The sequence below is a fragment of the Lolium rigidum genome, chromosome 4, assembly GCF_022539505.1.
Source record: "Lolium rigidum isolate FL_2022 chromosome 4, APGP_CSIRO_Lrig_0.1, whole genome shotgun sequence".
In the NCBI taxonomy this organism is placed as follows: Eukaryota; Viridiplantae; Streptophyta; class Magnoliopsida; order Poales; family Poaceae; genus Lolium; species Lolium rigidum.
In genome coordinates, this window is record NC_061511.1 from 204,532,950 (window position 1) to 204,560,674 (window position 27,725).

Here is a 27,725-nt window from a genome sequence, read left to right on the forward strand (position 1 = left end):
GGTCCTTCAAAGAGGAAAGCATCGATTGCTGTATTTGTGCTAGAGCTTTTATTTTGAAAACATGAAACAATTTTGTCAACGGTAGTAATAAAGCATATGAGTTATGTAAATTATATCTTACAAGTTGCAAGCCTCATGCATAGTATACTAATAGTGCCCGCACCTCGTCCTACTTAGCTTGGACTACCGGATCTTCGCATGCCATGTTTCAACCAAGTGTCACAAAGGGGTACCTCCATGCCGCCTGTACAAAGGTCTAAGGAGAAAGCTCGCATTTTGGATTTCTCGCTTTTGATTATTCTCAACTTAGACATCCATACCGGGACAACATGGACAACAGATAATGGACTCCTCTTAAATGCATAAGCATGTAGCAACAATTATTATTCTCATATGAGATTGAGGATATATGTCCAAAACTGAAACTTCAACCATGATTCATGGCTTTAGTTAGCGGCCCAATGTTCTTCTCTAACAATTTTGCATGCTCCAACCACTAAAATGATAGATCCTTCAGACAAGACGGACATGCATAGCAACTCACATGATATTCAACAATAGTTGATGGCGTTCCCAGAAGCATGGTTATCGCACAACAAGCAACTTAATAAAATGTAAAGTGCATAAGTACATATTCAATACTACGATAGTTTTTAAGGCTATTTTGTCCCATGAGCTATATATTGCAAAGGTGAATGATGGAATTTTAAAGGTAGCACTCAAGCAATTTACTTTGGAATGGCGGAGAAATACCATGTAGTAGGTAGGTATGGTGGACACAAATGGCATAGTAGTTGGCTCAAGGATTTTGGATGCATGAGAAGTATTCCCTCTCGATACAAGGTTTAGGCTAGCAAGGTTATTTGAAGCAAACTCAAGGATGAACAAGTGCAGCAAAACTCACATAAAAGACACATTGTAAACATTATAAGACTCTACACCGTCTTCCTTGTTGTTCAAAACTCAATACTAGATATTATCTAGACCTTAGAGAAACCAAATATGCAAATCAAATTTTAGCAAGCTCTATGTATTTCTTCATTAATGGGTGCAAAGCATATGATGCAAGAGCTTAAACATGAGCACAACAATTGCCAAGTATCACATTATCCAAGACATTTTAGAATTACTACATGTAGCATTTTCCAATTCCAACCATATAACAATTTAACGAAGAAGAAACTTCGCCTTGAACATTATGAGTAAAGCCTAAGGACACATGTGTCCATATGCAACAGCGGAGCGTGTCTCTCTCCCACAAAGTGAATGCTAGGATCCATTTTATTCAAACAAAAACAAAACAAAAACAAACCGACGCTCCAAGTAAAGAACACAAGATGTGATTGAATAAAAATATAGTTTCAGGGGAGGAACCTGATGATGTTTGTCGATGAAGAAGGGGATGCCTTGGGCATCCCCAAGCTTAGACGCTTGAGTCTTCTTAAAATATGCAGGGGTGAACCACGGGGGCATCCCCAAGCTTAGAGCTTTCACTCCTCTTGATCATAGTATATCATTCTCCTCTCTTGACCCTTGAAAACTTCCTTCACACCAAACTTCAAGCAAACTCATTAGAGGGTTAGTGCATCATTAATAATTCACTCATTCAGAGGTGACACAATCATTATTTTCACTTCTGGACATTGCATAATGCTACTGGACAATAATGGATCAAAGAAATAAATCCAACATAGCAAAAGAGTCAATGCAAAATAAAAGGCAGAATCTGTCAAAAACAGAACAGTCCGTAAAGACGAATTTAAAGCTGGCACCAGACTTGCTCAAATGGAAAAACTCAAAACTAATGAAAGTTGCGTGCATATCTGAGGATCACGCTCGTAAATTGGCAGATTTTTTCGAATTTTCTACAGAGAACTGTGCCCAGATTCGTGACAGACAGCAATGCTGTTTCTGCGCAGCGATCCCAAATATAACATCAACTTTGACATAGAAACTTTACTTGGCACAAAAACATGATAAGGAGAGGTTGCTACAGTAGTAAACAACTTCCAAGACTCAACAAAACAAAAAATTGCTGTAGGTAAAAACATGGGTTGTATCCCATAAGCGCTTTTCTTTAACGCCTTTCAGCTAGGCGCAGAAAGTGCAAATCAAGTATTATCGAATGAAGAAGCATCAACATCATTACCAGGGGTGTTGGGAGTTTTCTCAACCAAGCATAGTATATTTGATATATAAGTTTTAGCGTCTCCCTTTTCATTAGTCTTAGGCTTGCTACTCTCATCGAACAAATTTTCAGGAACAAGCCAAGCATAGTTATCTTCTAGTGCATCATTCATAGCTAGGAGTTTACATGGTATTGGTGCTTTGATTTCCCCACCATCATTAATGTTATTAGTGTACCTTATTCTATCCATGTCCATTTTTTCAAGTAGATCAATAAAATTGGTATGAGAACCTAGCATATTAAATTTAGCAAAAACCTTTCTAGCCTCTCTTGCTAGACCGCCAAATTCTCTAAGAAGGGTTTCTAAAACAAAATCTTTCTTTTCCCCTTCTTCCATATCACCAAGTGTAAGAAACATGTGTTGGATTATAGGATTGAGATTAACAAATTTAGTTTCCAACATGCGAACTAAAGCAGCAGCAGCAATTTCATAGGTAGGTGCAAGTTCTACCAAGTGTCTATCTTCAAAATCTTCAGTGATACTAACATGATTGAAAAATTCTTCTATATTATTTCTCCCAACTATGGACCCACGTCCTACCGGTATGTCTTTTGTGGTAAAATTAAAAGGAAACATGATGCAATAGGCAAAAAGTAAACAAGGCGAATAAAGTAAAGACAAGTAACTAATTTTTTTGTGTTTTTGATATAGAGAGCAAGACAATAAATAAAGTAAAACTAGCAACTAATTTTTTTGTATTTTGATTTAGTGCAGCAAACAAAGTAGTAAATAAAATAAAGCAAGACAAAAACAAAGTAAAGAGATTGAGAAGTGGAGACTCCCCTTGCAGCGTGTCTTGATCTCCCCGGCAACGGCGCCGTAAAAAGTGCTTGATGCGCGTAGATGTACACGTCCGTTGGGAACCCCAAGAGGAAGGTATGATGCGCACAGCGGCAAGTTTTCCCTCGGAAAGAAACCAAGGTTTAATCGAACCAAGTAGGGAGCCAAGAAGCACGTTGAAGGTTGATGGTTGCGAAATGTGATGCGGCGCAACACCAGGGATTCCGGCGCCAACGCGGAACCCGCACAACACAACCCAAGTACTTTGTCCCAACGAAACAGTTGAGGTTGTCAATCTCACCGGCTTGCTGTAACAAAGGATTAAACGTATCGAGTGGAAGATGTTTGCAAAGAAAACAGTAAAACAAGTAGATTGTATGCTATGTAAAGAATAGGACCGGGGTCCACAGTTCACTAGAGGTGTCTCTCCCATAAGATAAAAGCATGTTGGGTGAACAAATTACAGTCGGGCAATTGACAAATAGAGAAAGGCATAACAATGCATATACATGATATGATAAATATAGTGAGATTTAATTGGGCATTACGACAAAGTACATAGACCGCCATCCAACCGCATCTATGCCTGAAAAGTCCACCTTCAGAGTTATCATCCGAACCCCTCCAGTATTAAGTTGCAAAGCAACGGACAATTGCATTAAGTATGGTGCGTAATGTAATCAACAACTACATCCTTAGACATAGAATCAATGTTTTATCCCTAGTGGCAACAAGCACATCCACAACCTTAGAACTTTCTCGTCACCGTCCCAGCATTCAATGGAGGCATGAACCCACTATCGAGCATAAATACTCCCTCTTGGAGTTAAGAGTAAAAACTTGGCCGGAGCCTCTACTAGTAACGGAGAGCATGCAAGATCATAAACAACACATGAACAATAGATTGATAATCACCATAATCATAGTACTCTCTATCCATCGGATCCCGACAAACACAACATATAGAATTACGGATAGATGATCTTGATCATGTTAGGCAGCTCACAAGATCCAACAATGAAGCACAACAAGGAGAAGACGACCATCTAGCTACTGCTATGGACCCATGGTCCAGGGGTGAACTACTCACTCATCACTCCGGAGGCGACCATGGCGGTGTAGAGTCCTCCGGGAGATGAATCCCCTCTCCGGCAGGGTGCCGGAGGCGATCTCCTGAATCCCCCGAGATGGGATTCGCGGCGGCGGCGTCTCGCAAGGTTTTCCGTATCGTGGCTCTCGGTACCGGGGGTTTCGCGACGGAGGCTTTAAGTAGGCGGAGGGTCAACGCGGGGGCCACACGAGGGGCCCAGGGGGTAGGTCGGCGCGGCCAGGGCCTGGGCCGCGCCGGCCTCCCCTCTGGCCGCCTCGTGGCCCCACTTCGTTATCTCTTTGGTCTTCTGGAAGCTTCGTGCAAAAATAGGACCCTGGGCGAAAGTTTCGTCCAATTCCGAGAATATTTCTTTACTAGGATTTCTGAAACCAAAAACAGCGTAGAAAACAGAATCGGCTCTTCGGCATCTTGTTAATAGGTTAGTTCCAGAAAATGCATAAATATGACATATAATGTGCATAAAACATGTAGGTATCATCAATAAAGTAGCATGGAACATAAGAAATTATCGATACGTTGGAGACGTATCAGTACGTTGGAGACGTATCAGTACCATCACTCACAATTTTGTCTTGAATTGGCCTATCATGATTCTTTTTTACGACCCTACTCCGTTTTCTTGCAGCAACAAGACGGTCCAGAGCCTGTTCATGATGACGGCTCCTCTCTTACACTCCACCCACCAGCTCCGGTGGTCCTTTTCTGCAACAACTCACCATCTTTAAAGAAGGTCGTGATGCAGAGCCAGCCGATTTTACCCAAATCGGCTTCCCAAAGCTAAGCGTCTTCTAGGCCAGCTGCCCCCCGAGCCCCAGCGAGAACACCAGTGAGGAAAGTAGCTGCTAGGAAGACCTTGAGGCGCCACACCTCCTCTCCAGCTCAAGACATTCCGCACGTAAGCTCATCCGCTCCCTGGCTGGTTTCATTCATTCTTCTAGGCTTTTGCAATAGTTTCATATTCCCTTTTCAGACCTCTACTGAAGAAATCTCCAGCGAGGATACCCAGTCCGGTCGAGAGGATTCAAGCTCAGGCACCCCCTGGGAGAACACCACACCGAACGAGCCAGACTTACCACCGTCGGCTTCCAAGAAAAGGTCAGCCCCCGAACCTGCTTCCTCCCGGGCTTCTCCAAAAGCAGGACAAGGCGGCCTTCGCATAAAGAGTCGATGCATCAAGAGAGCTCGCAAGACGCCACGAATCTCTTCATCAGACCAGGAGCTTTCGAACGTAATTGCTCTCTACATCCTCTTTGACTCATATCCTATGCTGACCTGTTGTTGTTCCTATCGGCTGACCATTCCCTTTTTCAGACTGATGATACCTCTAGTGGGGAAGTCAAGGAGGTAGTGATGCCATCCACCACCCTGGACTTATCAACCTCAACAAGTGGAGTCGAGAAGGCTGCCACCTTGGCCACACCCTCGGCAGAAACACGAGAGCCGATCACCTCTTCATCAGCCGCCCCTATGGTCTTAGGAGAGGTATACTTCCTTCCCTTAGCTCTTCCTTGCTTCTTTGCTGCGTACTGACGTTGTTCTTGTTGCTTGTCAGGGTTATGACCTCTCAAACTTGCTAACGTTTGACCCTGAATTCATCGAACCAACTGCTAAAGCAAGCGAAGCGTCAGGGCCTAACGCTACCCATGGTCAGCTCCGACAGCTCAAAGCCTTGCTCTCCTCCTCCATCGAGACGTTGGTTGAGGATACCGAGGGAATAAAGAGCATTCTCGAAGACCTCCAGCCTCATCTCCCGGTGACATTGCAGGTGAAGCTCTGGCCCGTGGTGACTTTGTCTGCTTACAGGTCAAGGGTGACCTTGGCTCGTCAGAGAATCGGCTTGCGCCACGCCCAGCTTCCATTGAAAGCCGATATTGCAGACAAGTGTCATCGGCTTAATAAGAAAAAGGCAGCTTTGGACGCAAAAACTGACACCTCTCCCAGTAGCGCTGAGCTGGAGATCTTGCGAAAGGAATTGGAGGACCTCGAAGAGAGGGTGCGGGTAACCAAGCAGCTCATCCAAGATAAGGAAGCTCTCATTGCCCGCTCCCACGAAGAAGCAGAAGGTCTCAAAGCTGAACTGAAAATTGATCTGGCCGAAATCCGCGCTTTGAACAAGCAGCTGGTGACAGGCCAGGATGAAGATGACGAGGCTGAGATCGCCGAGGTAGATTGTGTTCGTGCTTCTGCACTTTGTGCCCTTGAGGCATTCCTTCAGTAGAGCTCCTCCATGTAATGATAACTGCTCCACTGAGCATGTACTTCTGTTGTAACATCTTGTACCTCTTGAGTCGATGGCTATGCATAAGTCGATGTCCGAGCATCGGCTGTGCTTAAAAAATTTGTATTTTCGATTTTTTATTAGTCGATCGATTTCATGATGAATCGGCTCCTCCTGGGTACATACTTCATGGCCTTGTACCTTCTCTATGTGTATGCCCCCCGAGCCGAATCCTTCAAGTGATTGAAGATATCGGCTATCGAGCCAGCTACAAGCCTGTCTCACAACTCACCATGCTAAATAGCACAGCAGTTAACACGTATGGTGAGAACAATTTTAGCCGATTGCTGGAATCGGCCTCCCTTGCAGTTGTTGATCCAACTATTTGTTGATAAATGTTGGTCGTGGCTTATCCCCAGGACCAATGTCAATCTCTTCTAGTTCATCAGCCGATGTAACCCATACCCCAGCTTTCCGTCGCCTGCTAAATCAATGCTGAGCACAGGCAGAAGGTATGTTGAGGCTAGCTTTAGCCGATCGCTAGAATCGGCCTCCTTTTTCATCGCAATGCTTACCGAGGGTTCACAACTTTTTATTTTTTGGGGCCAATCGCGTGGATTGGCCTCCTCTTCATCTTTGTCACGGGAGTGACTGCTCTCTGGCTTATCCTGGTTATGGCGATCTGCAAGCCCTGCCATGTTGATACCAAAAGAGAAACCTGGCTCGCGTCTTATGCAGTGACTGAGATCTACCATGTTGACGTCCGGAAACGACTGCGTGTCAACTCTCATGGCAAACTGACCGAAGAGTAATCGGCCTTGTTCTATCGCCATTTGAATCTGTCCGCGCAAGACTTTGCAGTCGTTGGTGGCATGGGTGAACGTGTGATGCCATTTGCAGTATGGCCTGCCGTTCATCTCTTGTAACGTGGGGATTTTGTGGCCTTCGGGTAACTTCAGCTGTTTTTCCTTCAGCAGCAAATCAAAAATTTGCTCCGTTTTGCTTAAATCAAAGTCAAACCCTTTTGCGGGCCCTGGTTGTTTCACCCACTTGCGGGACACGGGCTTTGCCCCCGAGTCCATTCAGCTACAGCGACTTCCTGATCTCCTACAGAATCTTCATCTTCTTCCATCTCGATCAGGGCAACGCGCTTGAACTTGTCCTGGTACAATTCTGGGTGGCGCTGTTCATACGATGTCAATTTCTGAACCATATGCGCCAGTAAATTGTAGTCAGCTTGGAAGGTCACATCTTTGAGCGGCGCTGACAGGCCTGCTATCGCCAGCTCGACTGCTTCCTTCTCAGATAAACGAACCGAATAACATCGGTTCCTGACGGTCCTGAAGCGCTGGATGTATTCAGACACCGTCTCTCCTCGCCTCTGCCGAACCTGTGTCAGATCGGCAATGCCAGCTTCAGTAGCTTCTGAATGGTATTGTACGTGGAATTGTTCCTCCAGCTGCTTCCACGTCCGAACCGAATCTGGTGGCAACGAGGTGTACCATCCAAAGGCCGGACCCGTGAGAGATTGTGAGAAGAACCTCACACGCAGCTCGTCTGAAGCTGAGACCATGCCCAACTATGCCAAATATCGGCTCACGTGCTCAATTGAGCTGGTTCCTTCTGATCCACTGAATTTTGTGAAGTCAGGGAGCCGATACTTAGGCGGTAGTGGGATTAGGTCATACTCGTTGGGATACGGCTTGGAATAGCCGATCATTCTCTTCTTCGGCAGGATGCCGAACTGATCTCTCATGATTGCGGTGATCTCATCCACCGTAGGAGCTGCAGAAGTTGAGCGTTCATCACTTGTACCGGTGGCATATTTAGTTAGCCACTCCTGTTTCTCAGCATCTGCTCCATAACTGCTTCCTGCTCCAGCAACTACTCCTGTTCCGGCGACCCCTCCTGCCGTGGCAGTCCTTCCTGCTGTAACCTGGCTCATCCAGGTTGTTGCGGTCCGGCACGTATGTGCACACGTACCCATGTGGAATCTCCTTGGGCGGCTCATACAGGAATTGGTAATCGCCAGGATCACCTCCAACCTTGTAGACAACGTACGCCGGTGAACCTTGTTGCTGTGGAGCTGCCATCGTGTACGGCAGTGGTGGCCTGGTGTAGAGCGGTATCTCTCCCTGATGAGTTCCTAGGGCAGGTCCTGACGGAGAATACCGGTGCTTCATGATTTCTTGCACCACATTAAGCGCGACACGCTCCAGAGTGTTCACCAGACTCTCAGAATGCCGATGAAGAGAATGAGCAACGGCATAGTTGATTTCTTGTCGCAGGGAGAGATAGATCTAGTCCCTCTAACGCACCTTCGGGTTGGAACCCTTTGAACTTGATCCCGTGCGAACGAGTCTTCTCGAAAGAGCCGATGAGATCGGCTTCGAAGGTGGCCTTGAGCTCATCATATTTCTTCTTATGCTCAGCAGGCAGATCTTCGTACTTGATCGGTTCTTCCGCCATCTCGGATGTAGATGTTGACGTGGTTGCTGCGGAAGATTGTCCCGATGGTCCCACCGGGCGTGCCAGAATGTGTTGCCTGCCAAAACCCACCGGCGAGCAGTGGTTAAGCAACACGAAGAGCCGGGAGGCTTCCAAGACTGCAGGGGGCCCTGGTCCCTCGACGTCGTCCCGCAAATGTTCCGGCACACGTCCTAGCGGTTGCAAGGGCGTGCCACCCGACCTATACCTGGTCGGGAAGGTGTTGGATTGCTTCGATTAGTTTCTCGCATGGCAGACACGTAAACATTAAATACGAGCCCGATCGGCTCTCAGGTTGCCCTGTGGATCGGCTCAAAGAGCCGATCGCCCCATGGTTTGCGTCGGGTTAACGATGACATGGGGCTCCTGCTTGATCAATATGAAGTTAATCTAATCTACGACAGTTTAGGGTTTTCACCGCATGATCGGAACATCCTGCGCGTAGTTGAGCCTAATAGACACGAAAGATAATGGAAAACTAACCCTAAAAGAGGCCTAAAAACCAACGTTAAGTTAATTCCCGGAACATCCCTCTTAGGACTAACAAACCATACCTAACGCACTACCGGATCGTTCAACCCGTTTGCAAGGCCTAACCATACGGATATTAAACCAATCCTTGAAGAATCAAGGAGCAACTATAACGGATCAGATCTACTAAACAACGAACAAGCAGGGCGCTGCCCTTACACCTGGATAGGTGTAAGGGCAGCTAGATATTGAGGGATGGCATAGCTAAGCAGATATGCATAAGAAAAGCATCCATGCAAGCCCCAAAACATCTACGATAAATAGTGCTACTCGCCATCAACAACGCTTCAGCACGAGCAGCACAAGGTAACGAATAAACGTGCGCTGCCTAGATCGCAAGATGCGATCTAGGCAGCATGATGCTTACCCGGGAGAAACCCTCGAAAGAAAGGGGTGGCGATGCGCTTGATTTGTGTTTGTTGTGAACGTGATTGTCCTCCTTTTTCGATAACCCTAGATACATATTTATAGTCCAAGGGACTTTATAATTCGGGCGTGCACCTAACCGTGCACGAGTTAAACTCTATCTTTTAATTCTAAACTAAGATGCGATCTACTATATTACAGATACATGGGCAATTAAGCCCAAAATCTTCGTGCAAGGCCGCTTCAAAGATGCTCCACGCGTGTATCCTTCAAGCCCATCTTCACTTACGGCCCATCTCCTGATTTGGCCAAAATCTGGTGATAACACAACCATAGCTACTTCCGCATACTTCACTTCTCGCGAGAATTTCTTGATTTCCCTCTTCGAAAAGCTGGTTTTATGGATCATATTGTTGGAGATATGCCCAAGAGGCAATAATAAATGGTTATTATATATCTTTGTGTTTATGATAATGTTTACATACCATGCTATAATTGTATTAACCGAAACATTGATACATGTGTGTTATGTAAACAAACAAAGAGTCCCTAGTAAGCCTCTTAACTAGCTTGTTGATTAATAGATGATTAGTTTCATAATCATGAACATTGGATGTTATTAATAACAAGGTTATATCATTGTATGAATGATGTAATGGACACACCCAATTAAGCGTAGCATAAGATCAAGTCATTAAGTTATTTGCTATAAGCTTTCGATACATAGTTACCTAGTCCTTATGACCATGAGATCATATAAATCACTTATACCGGAAAGGTACTTTGATTACATCAAACGCCACTGCGTAAATGGGTGGTTATAAAGGTGGGATTAAGTATCCGGAAAGTATGAGTTGAGGCATATGGATCAATAGTGGGATTTGTCCATCCCGATGACGGATAGATATACTCTGGGCCCTCTCGGTGGAATGTCGTCTAATGTCTTGCAAGCATATGAATAAGTTCATAAGAGACCACATACCACGGTACGAGTAAAGAGTACTTGTCGGAGACGAGGTTGAACAAGGTATAGTGTGATACCGATGATCAAACCTCGGACAAGTAAAATATCGCGTGACAAAGGGAATTGGTATCATATGTGAATGGTTCATTCGATCACTAAAGTCATCGTTGAATATGTGGGAGCCATTATGGATCTCCGGATCCCGCTATTGGTTATTGGTCGGAGTGAGTACTCAACCATGTCCGCATAGTTCACGAACCGTAGGGTGACACACTTAAAGTTGGATGTTGAAATGGTAGTACTTGAATATGGAATGAAGTTGGAATATTTGTTCGGAGTCCCGGATGGGATCCCGGACATCACGAGGAGTTCCGGAATGGTCCGGAGAATAAGATTCATATATAGGATGTCATTTTATGTGAATAAAATGATGCGGAAGGTTCTATGGAAGGTTCTAGAAGGTTCTAGAAAAGTCCGGAAGAAACCACCAAGGAAGGTGGAGTCCACATGGGACTCCACCTCCATGGCCGGCCAACCCTAGTGGGGAGGAGTCCCAAGTGGACTCCCCTTAGGGGGCCGGCCACCCCCCATGGAAGGTGGAATTCCCACCTCTAGTGGGAGGGAAAGTTTCCCACCATATGGAAGGTTTTGGTTTCGGGTCTTATTCGAAGACTTGGACACCAACACTTGGGATCCACCTATATAAACAAGGGCCAAGGGAGGGGGCCGGCCACCCCAAGACCACAAGCTGGCCGCCCCCATAGAGTGGCCGGCCACCCCTCCCAAACCCTAGCTTTGCTCCTCCACTTCATATTGCCCGCATAGCTTAGCGAAGCTCCGCCGGACTTCTACACCGCCACCGACACCACGCCGTCGTGCTGTCGGATTCAAGAGGAGCTACTACTTCCGCTGCCCGCTGGAACGGGGAGGTGGACGTCGTCTTCATCAACAACCGAACGTGTGACCGAGTACGGAGGTGCTGCCCGTTCGTGGCGCCGGAACCGATCGTGATCAAGATCTTCTACGCGCTTTTGCAAGCGGCAAGTGAACGTCTACCGCAGCAACAAGAGCCTCCTCTTGTAGGCTTTGGAATCTCTTCAAGGGTGAGTCTCGACAATCCCCTCGTTGCTACCGTCTTCTAGATTGCATCTTGGCTTGGATTGCGTGTTCGCCGTAGGAAAATTTTTGTTTTCTATGCTACGTTATCCTACAGTGGTATCAGAGCCAGGTTTATGCATAGATGGTTGCACGAGTAGAACACAATGGTTTGTGGGCGTTGATGCTCTTGTTATCTTTAGTTGAGTACTTTGCATCTTTATGGCATAGTGGGATGAAGCGGCTCGGGCTAACTTTACATGACCGCGTTCATGAGATTTGCTCCACGCTTGACATGCAACTTGTATTGCATAAGTGGCTTTGCGGGTGTCTCGTCTCTCCTACTATAGTGAAGATTCAATTTACTCTTCTATTGACAACACTAGTATCACCGTTGTGGTTCATGTTCGTAGGTAGATTGGATCTTGCTCGAAAACCCTAAACCACGTAAAATATGCAAACCAAATTAGAGAACGTCTAACTTGTTTTTGCAGGGTTTGGTGATGTGATATGGCCATAATGTGATGATGAATATGTATGAGATGATCATTATTGTATTGTGGCAACCGGCAGGAGCCTTATGGTTGTCTTTAAATTTCATGTTGAGTAGTATTTCAAAGTAGTTGTAATAGTTGCTACATGGAGGACGATCATGAAGACGGCGCCATTGACCTTGGTGCTTCGCCGACGATGATGGAGATCATGCCCGTTGATGATGGAGATCATGTCCACGCTTTGGAGATCAAGATCAAAGGCGCAAAGACAAAAGGGCCATATCATATCACATATGAATTGCATGTGATGTTAATCCTTTATGCATCTTATTTTGCTTAGATCGCGACGGTAGCATTATAAGATGATCCCTCACATTAATATCAAGATAATAAAGTGTTCTTCCCTCGTATGCACCGTTGCATTGTTCGACGTTTTGAAGCATCTCGTGATGATCGGGTGTGATAAACTCAACATACAACGGGTGTAAGCCATGTTGCACATGCGGAATACTTGGGTTTGCTTGACGAGCTTAGCATGTACAGACATGGCCTCGGGACAACGGAAACCGAAAGGTTGAACACGAGTCATATGGATGATATGATCAACATGTTGATGTTCACTATTGAAGCTACATCATCTCACGTGATGATCGGTTTTGGTGTAGTGGATTTGGATCGTGTACCACTTAACAACTATGAGGGATGTTGTATTAAGTGGGAGTTCATTAGTAATTAGATTAAAACATGAACTAATTATCATAAACATAGTCTGGGTAGTATTTTGTATTTATTTTGTAGTATTGGCATCCGTTTACTACTATGCGCTAGTCTTGTTATTGAGATAGAAATACTGTTAAAATCTGATAAGAAACTTTACGGATTAGTACCGTATTGTTAAAGAATCAAGAATTGATTAAGTCCTATTGCAAACTTTTAGTAAACCTCACATTATTGATTCAAAGAGCTATGGTTTCAATTAGTACCCAAAGTTATCTTGTCTCCGTGAAACTTGAAGTTCAAATCTGTTTGAATAGTAAGGAGCTGAAAATTTAGTTTTCAGAAATAATCAAGGTATGAAATATATGTGATATCTAAGACCTTATTGCAAGATGATAGAATATAAATTTGGTGAGACTACATAAACTCATAAGTTTTATGGGAATGTATGAAGGTTGAAGACGCCAGGCGTCACAATCCTCCAACTATTGGGGCACTAATAATATTCGCATATCCATGAAGTTATCATCTTTAGTATGCACCGTTGCTAAGACTCGTCGTTTCGAAGCATCTCGTGATGATCGGGTGTTATAGATTCCACGAGTGCATACAACGGGTGCAAGCCAGATTTGCACATGCGAATACTAAAGTTAAACTTTACGAGCCTAGCATGTACAGACATGGTCTCGGAAAGTCGTCATGATATGATAGATAAAATTATGAGTGAAATTGTTCATCATATTAAAAGGTTACTAATAGTGAAATCCGGAACACTTGTCATATGATGATCAACTTCAAAGAACCTCAAGGTTATTGGTATTTGATCAACAAACCTAGAAGTTATTGATGTTGAAGTGTTTTTCTGAATAATGAGGAAAGCTAAAAGAGAAACTACAAAAGATTATTGGCAGAAAGAAAGAAAGAAAAGACTAGAAAGTCTAGCTCAGGTGTATATAAATGATATACATGTTATGGATGTATTCCTCGTTTGGTCACACAATAAAATTCTTGGGTATTTGTACCACATTGGTTGGTATGAAGTGTCATACAAAACAACGCAATACAAGAATACAATGGCCTAAGTGACTGACAAGGAATATGATAGGTATGCACGTCTGGAACAAAAATAAAGTGTTATTATGTTCATCGTTGGCATTCTATCTAGCCCTTAGAATTTATAATAAAGAACTTAATAATTGTTATTTTGCTCTGGTCAAATGAAAACAATGAGTTGTTCAAATTATGACATTACTCCATGTATGATGGATAAGTTATTATAAATCTTAATGGTGAAACACACATACATAACACTGACGCTAAAATGCCATAAGGCAAATGATTTGAATTCCACTTATTTGTGGAACCGCCATTTAGGTCATGTTAGAAAGGAACGCATGAAGGAACTCCATGCAAATGGATTTTTGGAGTCATTTGATTTTTGAATCGTTTGACACTTGCAAATCTTTTCTAAAGAGAATGACTAAAATACCGTTCATAGGCCAAGAGTTGAACGGGCAACTAACTTAGTGGAAAAATACATGATGATGTATGTGGTTCACTGGGCATAGTTGTGTGCGGGAGATTCTTCTACTTCATGAAAACTTCCAACAATGAATTGAGTATATATGTATATATTCGATAAGGAAGAAGTTTGAAACATTTGAATGGATTCAAATAAATTTCAGCATGAAGTGGAAATCATCGTAATAGAAAAGTCAAATATCTATGATTGGATCATGGTGGAAATATTTGAATTACGAGATTTTAGCGAACATCTAAGAGAGTTATGAAATTATTCTACAACTCACGTTTCTTGGAGTATCATAGTGATGATGGAGTATCCGAGAGATGTATCCAAACCTTGTTGGGTCAATGATGATATAAAATATTGATGCCATTATATTTTTGTGGATTATGCTTTAGTGACTACCGCTTTTACACTGAATAGAGCGTCATCATGATCCGTTGAAATGACACCATACGAGTTATGGCATGGGTATGAACCCTAATAGTCTTTCTTTAAATTTTGGTCTAAGAGTTTACAACCAAAATCGGATGAATGTCTTTGTTGGTTATCCCAGAGATTTAATTGGGAATTCTTCCCACGAGACAAAGACAAAAGTGTTTGTCAATGTTTCTTATTTCCGAGAAATTGTTTCTAGTGAAGTATTTGAGTGGGAGGACAATATAATTTGATAAGGTTTATAAACCTGAGCATAATGATCAGAGTAGCGCAGCATCGGAATTTGTTCCGGAAACGGCCACGACGATCATGGCTCCCATGTCTACAAAATGTTATAGTCATGGAGATCAAAGTACTTATTGAACCTTGTAGGTATGATTTACTTTGTGATCAAATAAATGATTTGTGAACAAAGGATTGTTTTTTGAACAATGATAAACCAACTACAAACAAAGAAGTTATGATGGGCCCTGACTCTGTTAAAATGGCTATACGCCATGAAATCCAAGATAGATGAATACTTTTTGAAAGTAAATGGATCTATAAAATTGATGAACTTGGATGGAATATCCTTGAATAAGCTCGACTTGTCGAAAAGTTGTTTACGACAAAGTTCAAAGAGTTGACTACGATAAGATTAGATCTTCCGTAGTAATGCTTATAGTCTATGTGGATTATTCTAGTAATCGCTACATATTTCTTTCATGAGATATGATAGTAGGATGGCAAAATACATTACTTAACGAAGTGTGTATTAAAGGTGTATACAAGATACAACCAATTGTTTTGCTAGTCCGTGGAATACTAGATAGGTATACGAACTTCAATTGGATGAAGTGAGTATCGCGGAGTTGGAATCTTCACCGGATGAAATAGTCAAAGAGTTTTGATTTCATCAGAAACGATGAAGGTGCTTGCATTTGCAAGAAATTAAGTGGGAGCGCTGAGACATATTTGTAATACTTTATGTAGCTGACATATCGTTGATTATAAATAGTGTAATTATATAATTGATTAAAAAGGTTTCATTGAGAATTAACTTCAATGAAAGAATATGGACTGAAACATATTTAGTGTCAAGATCTATGAAGATAGATTGAAACACATAATAAGTTTAAGTCAAAGTACATAGAAAGGATATTGAAGTAGTTCAATATTAAGAAAATGTTCTTGTCATGTGAAGTTTTAACAAGACTTGAGTGTATCTGACACTCAATGAGTAAAAACACATGAGTGATTTTAAATCACAATTAATATATACACAATCAGATGTCCTGAGCTCTAAAAGTTAGGAGCATATACCATAATGATTCATGTGATGATCATTGACAAACAGTAAGAATATCCATGTGTGCTTTAGAAGGACCAAGGATATATATATATATAGTTTTATATGGGTAATGACAAAACAAAATCGTTGTAAAGTGTTGCACCGATATTAGTTTGGTCATATATAAAATTAAATTTCAATCTAAATTAGGCTAAGTGTTATTAAAAAGGTAGCACAATACTAGATTTAGAAGAGTTCTAAATATTGTGACGGATTCTACAAAAGAAGGCAGAGTATGTCATTGTTTTGACAATGATTGAGGATGTTGAGTTAAGAAGTTCTTTGAGAACTTGGTGTAGTTCCGATAGTGTCAGAACTTTGAAGCTATATTGTGTGTGACAATATTAGTGACATATTTCAGACCGCGGAATTAAGGTTCCACCAGAAGACCAAACATATTTAATGCCGGCTCATTTGGAAAATGAGTGATGCGTGAAGACGCAAATGAATTGCAAAATACATACGTTTCTGAGTGTGTCAGAACCGTTGACTAAAACCTCTCCCGTGAGCAAAACATGATAAAACACCAGAAGGCCAAGGTGTTATATCTTTACATATGTAAACTAGATTATTGACTCTAGTGCAAGTGGGAGACTCGTTGGAGATATGCCCAAGAGGCAATAATAAATGGTTATTATATATCTTTGTGTTTATGATAATGTTTACATACCATGCTATAATTGTATTAACCGAAACATTGATACATGTGTGTTATGTAAACAAACAAAGAGTCCCTAGTAAGCCTCTTAACTAGCTTGTTGATTAATAGATGATTAGTTTCATAATCATGAACATTGGATGTTATTAATAACAAGGTTATATCATTGTATGAATGATGTAATGGACACACCCAATTAAGCGTAGCATAAGATCAAGTCATTAAGTTATTTGCTATAAGCTTTCGATACATAGTTACCTAGTCCTTATGACCATGAGATCATATAAATCACTTATACTCGGAAAGGTACTTTGATTACATCAAACGCCACCGCGTAAATGGGTGGTTATAAAGGTGGGATTAAGTATCCGGAAAGTATGAGTTGAGGCATATGGATCAATAGTGGGATTTGTCCATCCCGATGACGGATAGATATACTCCGGGCCCTCTCGGTGGAATGTCGTCTAATGTCTTGCAAGCATATGAATAAGTTCATAAGAGACCACATACCACGGTACGAGTAAAGAGTACTTGTCGAGAGACGAGGTTGAACAAGGTATAGTGTGATACCGATGATCAAACCTCGGACAAGTAAAATATCGCGTGACAAAGGGAATTGGTATCATATGTGAATGGTTCATTCGATCACTAAAGTCATCGTTGAATATGTGGGAGCCATTATGGATCTCCGGATCCCGCTATTGGTTATTGGTCGGAGTGAGTACTCAACCATGTCCGCATAGTTCACGAACCGTAGGGTGACACACTTAAAGTTGGATGTTGAAATGGTAGTACTTGAATATGGAATGAAGTTGGAATATTTGTTCGGAGTCCCGGATGGGATCCCGGACATCACGAGGAGTTCCGGAATGGTCCGGAGAATAAGATTCATATATAGGATGTCATTTTATGTGAATAAAATGATGCGGAAGGTTCTATGGAAGGTTCTAGAAGGTTCTAGAAAAGTCCGGAAGAAACCACCAAGGAAGGTGGAGTCCACATGGGACTCCACCTCCATGGCCGGCCAACCCTAGTGGGGGAGGAGTCCCAAGTGGACTCCCCCTAGGGGCCGGCCACCCCCCATGGAAGGTGGAATTCCCACCTCTAGTGGGAGGGAAAGTTTCCCACCATATGGAAGGTTTTGGTTTCGGGTCTTATTCGAAGACTTGGACACCAACACTTGGGATCCACCTATATAAACAAGGGCCAAGGGAGGGGGCCGGCCACCCCAAGACCACAAGCTGGCCGCCCCCATAGAGTGGCCGGCCACCCCCTCCCAAACCCTAGCTTTGCTCCTCCACTTCATATTGCCCGCATAGCTTAGCGAAGCTCCGCCGGACTTCTACACCGCCACCGACACCACGCCGTCGCGCTGTCGGATTCAAGAGGAGCTACTACTTCCGCTGCCCGCTGGAACGGGGAGGTGGACGTCGTCTTCATCAACAACCGAACGTGTGACCGAGTACGGAGGTGCTGCCCGTTCGTGGCGCCGGAACCGATCGTGATCAAGATCTTCTACGCGCTTTTGCAAGCGGCAAGTGAACGTCTACCGCAGCAACAAGAGCCTCCTCTTGTAGGCTTTGGAATCTCTTCAAGGGTGAGTCTCGACAATCCCCTCGTTGCTACCGTCTTCTAGATTGCATCTTGGCTTGGATTGCGTGTTCGCCGTAGGAAAATTTTTGTTTTCTATGCTACGTTATCCTACACATATTGACCTGACCATATGGCTCTGGCAACCCCTCGGTTGGTACATACTTGTCTCCTTCCGCTGGCTGGTACGGTTCTGGTATGTATGGTTCTGGTACGTACGGTTCTGGCGGATAACTGTAAGTCCCTGCCCTTTTCTCCATTATGTGAACTCTTGACATGGCTTCGGCTCTGAGATCATCACAGAACTGTCGAATCTCCAGGAAGTGTCGACAGTTCATTAGCAGGTGACTGGATTTTTCTCGACCATCCTTAGGATCATTGTAGGAGTGAAGGTAACATGGTGCCTTGAGTTGCTCCGTAGCCGATAGATACGGTGAGCGAGCGCGGCCATGGATCGGTTGCGTGTCCTGGCATCCTCGTTTGTCCTGATGAGGGCGAGTTGATGCACGTTCTTCCTCTTCACGGCGTGAGTCCCTTCGTCTCTTCCTTCGTCCCGTTGTGAGGTCGAGACTTCCTCGGCTGCCTTATCTCATGTTCCTGGATGGAGCTTCCAGGGTTGTCGTCGGAGCGACGCCTGCCGAAACTGAGGTCCTCAAGCCAGATGTGCCCGTCCCAGGGAGACGAAGAAAGCCTCCGGAGTCGACGATAAAGTGGACACCGCCGAAAGTCGTGTTGATGTCATCACACGATTCTGCAGGGATCGAGTTCGGCGGCTCGAGGTGTGGTACAAACTCAAAGGGTCCGCAGCGGGTCGAGTTCTTCGGATCTGATGGTGTTGGTGACTCGAGTACAAACGCTGCAGATGTAACTAGTACTGCCGATGACCTGCCTTGTGCCGACAGGCTTCCCACAGACGGCGCCAATTGTCGAGGGTGCTCCTCGGCAATGCCCTCCGATAGGGGCTTAGGGTTGATGGAATCCTGCAAGCTGACACGAGACATCGGTTCACAGACAAGCGGGGAGAGCGATTTACCCGGAGTTCGGGGCCCTCGATGAGGTAAAACCCTTACGTCCTGCCTGTCTGATCTTGATTATGAAAATAATGGGTTACAATGGGGTGCCGAAGGGTTCGGCTGAGATCTCGTTGAGAGGCTAAGTGCTGCGGCGACCTAGCTCCAGACTTTTTGGTGGCTAAGATTGCTAAGATTGTACGTGTCCCTCGGCAGCCCCTCTCATGGCCTTTATATAGGAAGCCAGGTCTCAAGAGGTCTAACCGAGTACGACTAGATTTACAGTAGTTTTATCTCCAAACTTTCCTTGTTCGGCTCCTTCCTTGTCTTGCCCGCCAAGGAATCTTCTGCTGCGCCATCCAAGTGGCCCATCTTGTCATCGGATACCTTCATGGGCCTCCAGCTTGGTCGTGTAGCGTAGAGTAATGCCGGTTACCCGAAGGGTAATGCCCACGTCAGCTGGCGTCGACTTCACGGATACGTTTGCCCCGGTTGTCAAACCGGGCACGATCCGCACGGTGTTGCACCTTGCAGCCTCTCGCGCGTGGCCGGTGCACCAGATGGACGTCTCCAACGCCTTCCTCCATGGCCATTTGCAGGAGCAGGTGTACTGTCAGCAGCCCATCGGCTTCGTCGACACCGAGCGCCCCGATGACGTGTGCTTGCTCTCTCGGTCCTTGTATGGACTGAAGCAGGCGCCCCGCGCCTGGTACCAGCGCATCGCCGGCTTCCTGCACCAGCTTGGCTTCCGCTCCACGCGTTCGGATGCGTCGCTGTTAGTCTACCGGACCGGCAACGACATGGCCTACCTACTGTTGTACGTCGACGACATCATCCTGACGGCCTCCACCGCTGGGCTTCTTCGAGAGCTCACCGACAGTCTTCGCGCTGAGTTCGCGTTGAAGGACCTTGGCCCGCTCCACTACTTCCTCGGCATCGAGGTTGTCCGGCGTGCGGATGGCTTCTTCCTTCATCAGCAGAAGTACGCCCACGAGCTTCTCGAGCGTGCAGGGATGCTTAACTGCAACCCTGCCCCTACTCCTGTCGACACGAAGGCCAAGCTCTCCGCCAGTGATGGGTCGTTGGCATCCGACGCGCCGTTCTACCGCTCCATCGTCGGTGCTCTCCAGTACTTGACGTTGACGCGCCCGGAGCTCCAGTACGCTGTGCAGCAGGTGTGCTTGCACATGCATGCTCCTCGGGATGCTAATTGGGCCGCGGTGAAGCGGATTCTACGCTACGTCTGTGGTACCTTGGGCTATGGCTTGTCGTTGCATGCTTCTCCCTCGACGTCGACCGACCTCGTCGCCTACTCGGACGCGGACTGGGAGGGATGCCCGGACACGCGACGCTCCACCAGCGGTTACTGCGTCTACCTCGGCTCGTCGCTTGTCTCTTGGTCCTCCAAGAGGCAGCCCACCGTGTCTCGCTCCAGTGCTGAGGCCGAGTACCGCGATGTGGCCAACATTGTGGCCGAGTGCACGTGGCTTTGCCAGCTTCTGTCCGAGCTCTCTTGTCCTGTTGACAAGGCTACGGTGGTCTTCTGCGACAACGTGTCGGCCGTCTACCTCTCCGCCAACCCTGTTCATCATCGGCGCACCAAGCACATCGAGTTGGACATCCACTTCGTTCGTGAGCAAGTTGCCCTCGGTCGCGTTCGAGTTCTTCACGTACCGACGTCTCAGCAGTTTGCCGATATCATGACGAAGGGATTGCCGTCCACGACTTTTCCGGAGTTTCGCTCCAGTCTATGTGTCGGTGCCGACCCTTCGACTGCGGGGGGTGTTGAGTAACATATTGTATAGGTATAGGTCCCCGTGTTTTCTCAGGGTTGTACCTGTAATTGTACATGTGTCCGCCTATATATATGAGCAGCCGGCCCTATTGGTGCTGTGCAATCTCCAATATCTCTTCTACACTAGGTAGTATAAAATTTTGCCCTTCTCAATAGATTTGTTTTTTACCTTAGCTATAGCCAGATCTGTTGGGATAGAGATTTAGTGTACATGGACACCAGTGATCTCATTTTTCATATAAACCAAAAATCATATTTTTGAGTTTAAAAAATATCTGAAAAAATCTGCATATAGCCAATAATATATCCCACAAACGTGTAAAGTATCAATTTCAAATAGTTTATATTTTAAGCTACACAAAAATGAAAAAAATGCAGATCTGAGTAGTTATTTTCAAATCTCCAAAAACATGTCAGATTTTATTATTTTTGTCTAGCACAAAGTAAAAAAAGAATTTTGGGTTAAAATTTTGCTTGATTGTGAGATGTATCACTGACAATCTCCAGAATTATGTTTCAATTTTTTTAATAACTTATAAACATCTTTTTAATTTTTTAAAAATAGCGAGAGCACTGGAGCTCGGGAGCCAAAATCACTTTTCGGACCCATTGCTACTTGCTAGCTAATACTACTAGTAGCTACAAATAGTATGATTTTTAAGATATACCTTTAAAAAGGTGTATTTGTCAGAATATTTTCCAAAGAAAAAAGAGAAAATATAGTGGATGGATCGTTGAAAGATACGCTACGGGCGCTTTGGTATGGTATATGGTACAAACATGATCATTTTACTTATCTAGCTAGTTTGGTAATTATAAGGGTATAAATTTACATAGCAGTTGTTTCCATGTCTACCATGTTGTTGCAAATTTTGCGAGGATAGAGGATGGTATTGCCATGTGGACCGTCTCAGGCCACGGAGTAGCTCCATATAAAATTGAGTGAGAGCTTCTTGTAAACCCTAGTGTCTAATATAGATACAAATGTACCAGAGAAAAAAAGAAAAAATATTCAAATGATGCATTGACAGTTGTATATAATTTTGGGTATCAATATGGCTGGTTGGGAATGGGCGGAAATGTTAAATTCTCGGAGGATCAATGATTCGGAGGTAGTAGCCTCGCTATTGATTTATGGGCATTATATATTATTGGTAATGAACAAACCAAAACAATTTGTGAAGTATTGGACGAGAGAGTATTCGATGGTACATAAATGGTGCAGTGGGATGAATTAAAGTCTATTGTGCAACAGATAAATCTGAATGAGGAACCAGATCAAATGGTTTGTTTGGGAGCTGAATGCTTATGTAACCTATTCATACCATTCGCTATACGTAGTGATCGGTTTCTGGCGAATGATTGCTCGTCTACTGAGAAGATGGATTCCGTTGTGCAAGGATGGATGGCGGAGGGAGATAGAAGAAGATTGGTGCGTGGAGCTGGAGAGCAAGTTGCCCAAATCAGATAACTATGAAAAGGAGGAGGATTGACGCGCGTGTCTAAAATAAACATTGGGATCGATAGAAAAGTCATGCGTTGGGAAGAAATCAGGGTTGATTGCGATATGAAATTAAAGGAAGTCTATCACCATACAGTAGTAAGTTATATAAATATATGGGGAGGAAATTCCGTTGCGGGATAAAGAAAGAAAAAAGAAATTGGGTTTGAGGCGTTGTCATTGCGAAGGAAGTCCAGCACCTACTAGTAGTACGCAGGCGGGATATCCGTCCCTGGATGAGGGTGGGTACACGTGGACGGCTGAGCGATGCGGATGTGGCGTTGGTTGATTGGAATCAGAAGAAACCGTCGTGAGACCGGAACGGACGGTGGGTGGGACCCGCACACAGACGGCGGCGTCGTCTCCATCGATATATATCCGTCCGTCCCAGGCAGGCTTAACGGCTGTGCTCTGTTCTGGCCTCTGGAGAGAAGAGGAAGACGAAGACGAAGAAGACGCACCTGCACACAACTCCTCGAACCAACAAAACTGCTCCCTCCCTCCCCCATAAAACCCCAATCGATCCCTCCTCCCCATCCCATTCCCATCTCGTACCCTCCCTCCCTCCATCATATCTCTCCACAAGCAAAGAGAATTCCAGCAACAAGAACAAGGATGGTGTCTGCGCTCGTTCGCACGATCCTCGTCACGGGCGGCGCCGGCTACATCGGCAGCCACACCGTGCTGCAGCTCCTCCTCCAGGGCTTCCGCGTCGTCGTCGTCGACTCCCTCGACAACGCCTCCGAGGCCGCCCTCCACCGCGTCCGCGAACTCGCAGGACCGCACAACGCCAAGAACCTAGACTTCCGCAAGGTGCGCGCGCCACCCGCCCTGCCTCTCCCTCCCCAGTTTTTCTTTGATTCTCTACTACTATACATCTCGTTCCAATCGATCGTTACTCGATCTTCTCTGTCGAGAGATGAGATTGATTTCGGTTCCTCCTCTCTTCTGTTTTGTTTTAATTTTTTGTGTGTTATAATCATCTGGGAAGCAGTTACAAAAACAAAAACAAACTCTTTCCTTTTAATTACTCCAATATAATTCCTTCAGTTTTTATTAAGATATAGATATTAGTAGAGCAATATTATTATTATTATTTTGAAGGAACTTGTTGGAATTAGAGCCCGGCCGGTCTCCCACTCTAGACGATTCCATTCTCCCTTTACACAAGAGCAAGACACGTAAAATGAGGATGGGGTTTTAATTACGTTTCCCTTTTTCGGTGGCGGGATCACGCCTGGCGGGAGGGCCGGCGGGTCACGCCATGGACGCGTACTCAGTTATTAACTCCCGCGCGAGCGCGGTTTCCTCTCTACTTTCCTTTTCTTGTGGTCTCCGTCTCCGCGCCACATGCATGTGACCATGGAAACGGAAACAACGCGCATAGTCCCCATCGCAACCAGCCTAACTCCAGCCGTGATTCACGATCAAATTGATTTGACTCCTTAATACACACACACGCCTCAAATTGATCACATTCCTTTCAATACAGCAGTCAGCTTTTATGGGTTTATCTTCATTTCTTTTGTCAGTATATTACAGATTGCTCATGTTAATTTTTGGCTCGGTTTTGCAGGTCGACCTCCGCGACAAGGCCGCCCTGGACGAAATCTTCTCTGCACAAAGGTAGGCATTTGAATGTAGTATTCTGGTTTCAAACGCAAAATATCCTGTCTGCACTTTGTTATGCTAGTACTACTAGTATTCTATTAGCCCCGTCATCATCAGAGCGGCGGTTTCTTTCTATGGGCCCGTTCCAAGGTTCAGTTAACTATTCCTACCTGAAATGGGATCGATCCCCTGATTGATTGATTAGTCCGTCGTGCCAGGCGTATCTGCTAGTTCGTTTCCTGGCTTTGTATCGTTCATTGATTACGGTAGGTGTCATCTCCTAGCTAGTAAGCTGCTGGACGATTCGTTCATTGACGATGAGTTGGTTTCTCTAGAGCTGGAAAGTTGTCTCTATTCTCCCAGGCATGCATGCAGCTGGAGCCTGGCGGTTATGCCCTTGCATATTCCTCCTACGTACAATGCACACTTTGTCATAATCATAGCTTATCAAATATAATAAATTGCTAAAACAAGTACTGTACTATGATCCATTTGGCCGGGCACACTGATCGATTGCTCGCCGTTTTCAGGTGTTAATTAATTTCTTCTATGCGCGTCATTCGTCAGGTTCTGAAACTTGTGCTGTGCAGGTTCGAGGCCGTTATCCACTTCGCCGGGCTCAAGGCCGTCGGCGAGAGCGTGGCCAAGCCGCTACTTTACTACGACAACAACCTCATCGGCACCATCACGCTCCTACAAGTCATGGCTGCACATGGTTGCAAGAAGGTATATACCCTTCCCCTCCTTTTCTGTCTTTTGTCTTTTTCGTTTCCATGCATTGCTGCTGGGGCCGTCACAGGATACCTGTGAGTGAGTGAGTGAGCGTTGCCGTTGGCTGGCTGGGCTGGACCAGCTGTGGCTCTGATAATCTCTCTCACGTACACCGCTCGTCTTGAATTGAATGAATGTGCTAGCTGGTCCAGCCTTGTGTTGTTGGCTACTAGTATAGCATTTTCTGTTGCTACAGCCTATGTTTGTAGGAATATGGTTGTAAAAAGAATGCAACAGTTTGAAAGTTGGTCTTTGTTTGTTCGCTCTGAATATGTTATGCCTCAGGACAGTATAACATAAGCTAAACTTCTTTTGAAAAAGTATTGTAAATTAGTTAATTGGTCCATTACTTAAAGCAGAACCTTCGTGTGGTGTTGTTAAGTAGTGCATCAGCAGTCATTATCATCTGTTCCGGACGCTAAACTTCTCTGCTTTCACATCTGCAGCTGGTGTTTTCGTCATCGGCCACGGTCTACGGGTGGCCCAAGGAAGTGCCCTGCACCGAGGAGTTTCCGCTCTCCGCGATGAACCCTTACGGACGAACTAAGGTACACTAACCAGCACTTGTTCTTTGTTGCCAATCAATTCTCGATTTTCCGTAGATGGTCATTGGCTACACCGTAAAAACAAATCTGGTCTGATTAACCTGGCAATTATTTGTTTGCGCAGCTGATCATCGAGGACATCTGCCGTGACCTTCAGCGCTCGGACCCCGACTGGAAGATCATACTGCTCAGGTACTTCAACCCGGTCGGCGCTCACCCGAGCGGCTACATCGGCGAGGACCCCCTTGGTGTCCCCAACAACCTGATGCCCTACGTCCAGCAAGTTGCGGTCGGGAGGCGGCCGGCGCTGACGGTCTACGGGACCGACTACAACACCAAGGATGGGACAGGGGTATGTGTCCTCTGTCATCTAACCCTTAACTGACCAACTGATCAATCATTTCCTGCATGATTAAGGTAGCTAGAATCATTGTCGTTTGTTTCCTCCAGATTCTAACTACTATGGGTATGTGAACTCATGATTGCTGCAGGTGCGTGATTACATACATGTTGTCGATCTGGCTGACGGTCACATAGCAGCCCTCAGGAAGCTCTACGAAGATTCGGACAGAATAGGTACCGACCGTGACGGTAGAGCTGACTGATATTCTCGGTTACCTGAAGAAAGTTGTTGTAGTCACTAATGGAAGAACTGAATTGCAGGGTGTGAAGTGTACAACCTGGGCACTGGAAAGGGGACATCTGTGCTGGAGATGGTTGCCGCGTTCGAAAAGGCTTGCGGAAAGGTACCACTAAACTGACAATCAGCACAAATATTGTATGCATATATATGCTCTGCTCAGGTGCTAGTACTAACAATAATAATGTGTTCCAACTTTTGACAGAAAATCCCTCTTGTTTATGCTGGAAGAAGACCTGGAGATGCAGAGATTGTGTATGCTATGACTACCAAGGCTGAGAAGGAGCTCAAATGGAAGTAAGTGTGCCACCCTCTTATTTCTTTTGACCACATGACCTACCTGCTACTTGGGGTTTATATACTTGTGGGTGCTAACACAAGATGATGCCAATGATGAAACAGGGCAAAGTTTGGGGTGGACGAGATGTGCAGAGACCTGTGGAACTGGGCGAGCAAGAACCCATACGGATACGGTACCAGCGACAATGGCCACCACTGATTGACTCAATCCATGATCCTTGCTCGGGAGATATTACTAGACCCGGAGAACCAGTAGTAATAACCAATATATATAGTCGCCATGATCCATCTATTTATCTACCACAGAGAGAGGAAGAACACTAATGTGTATAGGGAGTCGGACCAGGCAGCAGCATAATTATTATATCTGTCGTGCTAGAACTAATACAGTGAGTCTCAAGTGTGGAGTAGAAATAAGAAACCTTTGTAAAAATACTTTGTCAGTTGAGGAATAACTATATTGATATAAATATATATTGTTGGTTTGTTGATTATTCAGCATCGCTTATTTTTACACTGAATTGATGTTGTCATCTATGAATTTGGTACTCGAATACCGAAATGCAATCCACTTTTCTGATATAATAATTATGCTGCTGAACATGTTTATGAATATGTTTATATATGCATGGATTGTTCTTGGCAGTTCTACATGTGCATGGACTGAATCAAAAATGCCTCTGAACCTTGCGCTGGGAGGTGGAGGCCGCCCTTCTGTCCCTGGACCGTTCCAGTGCTCAGATGGGCTTGGGCCAGGCTTCTACAAGGCCGCTTGGAGCATGGTCAGCCCAGACTGCTTCGGCTGTTCGAAAAATTTCACTCCCGCGCTTTGGACCTGGAGAGGATCAACCGCTTGCATATCGTGCTCCTCCCCAAGTCGCAGGGCAGCTGTCGCTGAGCTCGTTCCGCCCCATGTCCCTGCAGAACTGCAGCGTCAAAACGCTCAGCAAAGCTCTCACGATTCGCCTCCAGCGGCAGATCGGGAGGCTCATCGACGCCGACCAAACAGGCTTCCTTAACGGCCGGAGCATCTATGAGAATTTCATCTTCGCCACGGAG

General features: G+C 45.0%; 1 protein-coding gene across 1 annotated transcript; it reads left to right on the top strand.

Annotated features, from left to right (window-relative positions):
* The first annotated feature begins 23,232 nt into the window (after positions 1-23,232).
* On the top strand, positions 23,233-27,160 carry LOC124706882 (UDP-glucose 4-epimerase 1). Its single transcript, XM_047238549.1, has 9 exons — positions 23,233-23,612; positions 24,376-24,425; positions 25,001-25,136; positions 25,628-25,729; positions 25,851-26,078; positions 26,218-26,302; positions 26,390-26,472; positions 26,572-26,663; positions 26,769-27,160. Exons 1-9 carry the CDS (start codon positions 23,415-23,417, stop codon positions 26,863-26,865), a joined length of 1,071 nt encoding a protein of 356 aa, XP_047094505.1. The 5' UTR covers positions 23,233-23,414; the 3' UTR covers positions 26,866-27,160.
* The last annotated feature ends 565 nt before the right edge of the window (positions 27,161-27,725 follow it).

What these genes read in the sequence shown, in the direction of transcription:
- LOC124706882 (XM_047238549.1), top strand. Translation starts at nt 23,415, where the DNA reads ATGGTGTCTGCGCTCGTTCGCACGATCCTCGTCACGGGCGGCGCCGGC. An exon ending in ACACCAAGGATGGGACAGGG is followed by an intron (nt 26,079 to 26,217) that starts GTATGTGTCCTC and finishes TGATTGCTGCAG; the next exon opens with GTGCGTGATTACATACATGT. An exon ending in CGAAGATTCGGACAGAATAG is followed by an intron (nt 26,303 to 26,389) that starts GTACCGACCGTG and finishes ACTGAATTGCAG; the next exon opens with GGTGTGAAGTGTACAACCTG.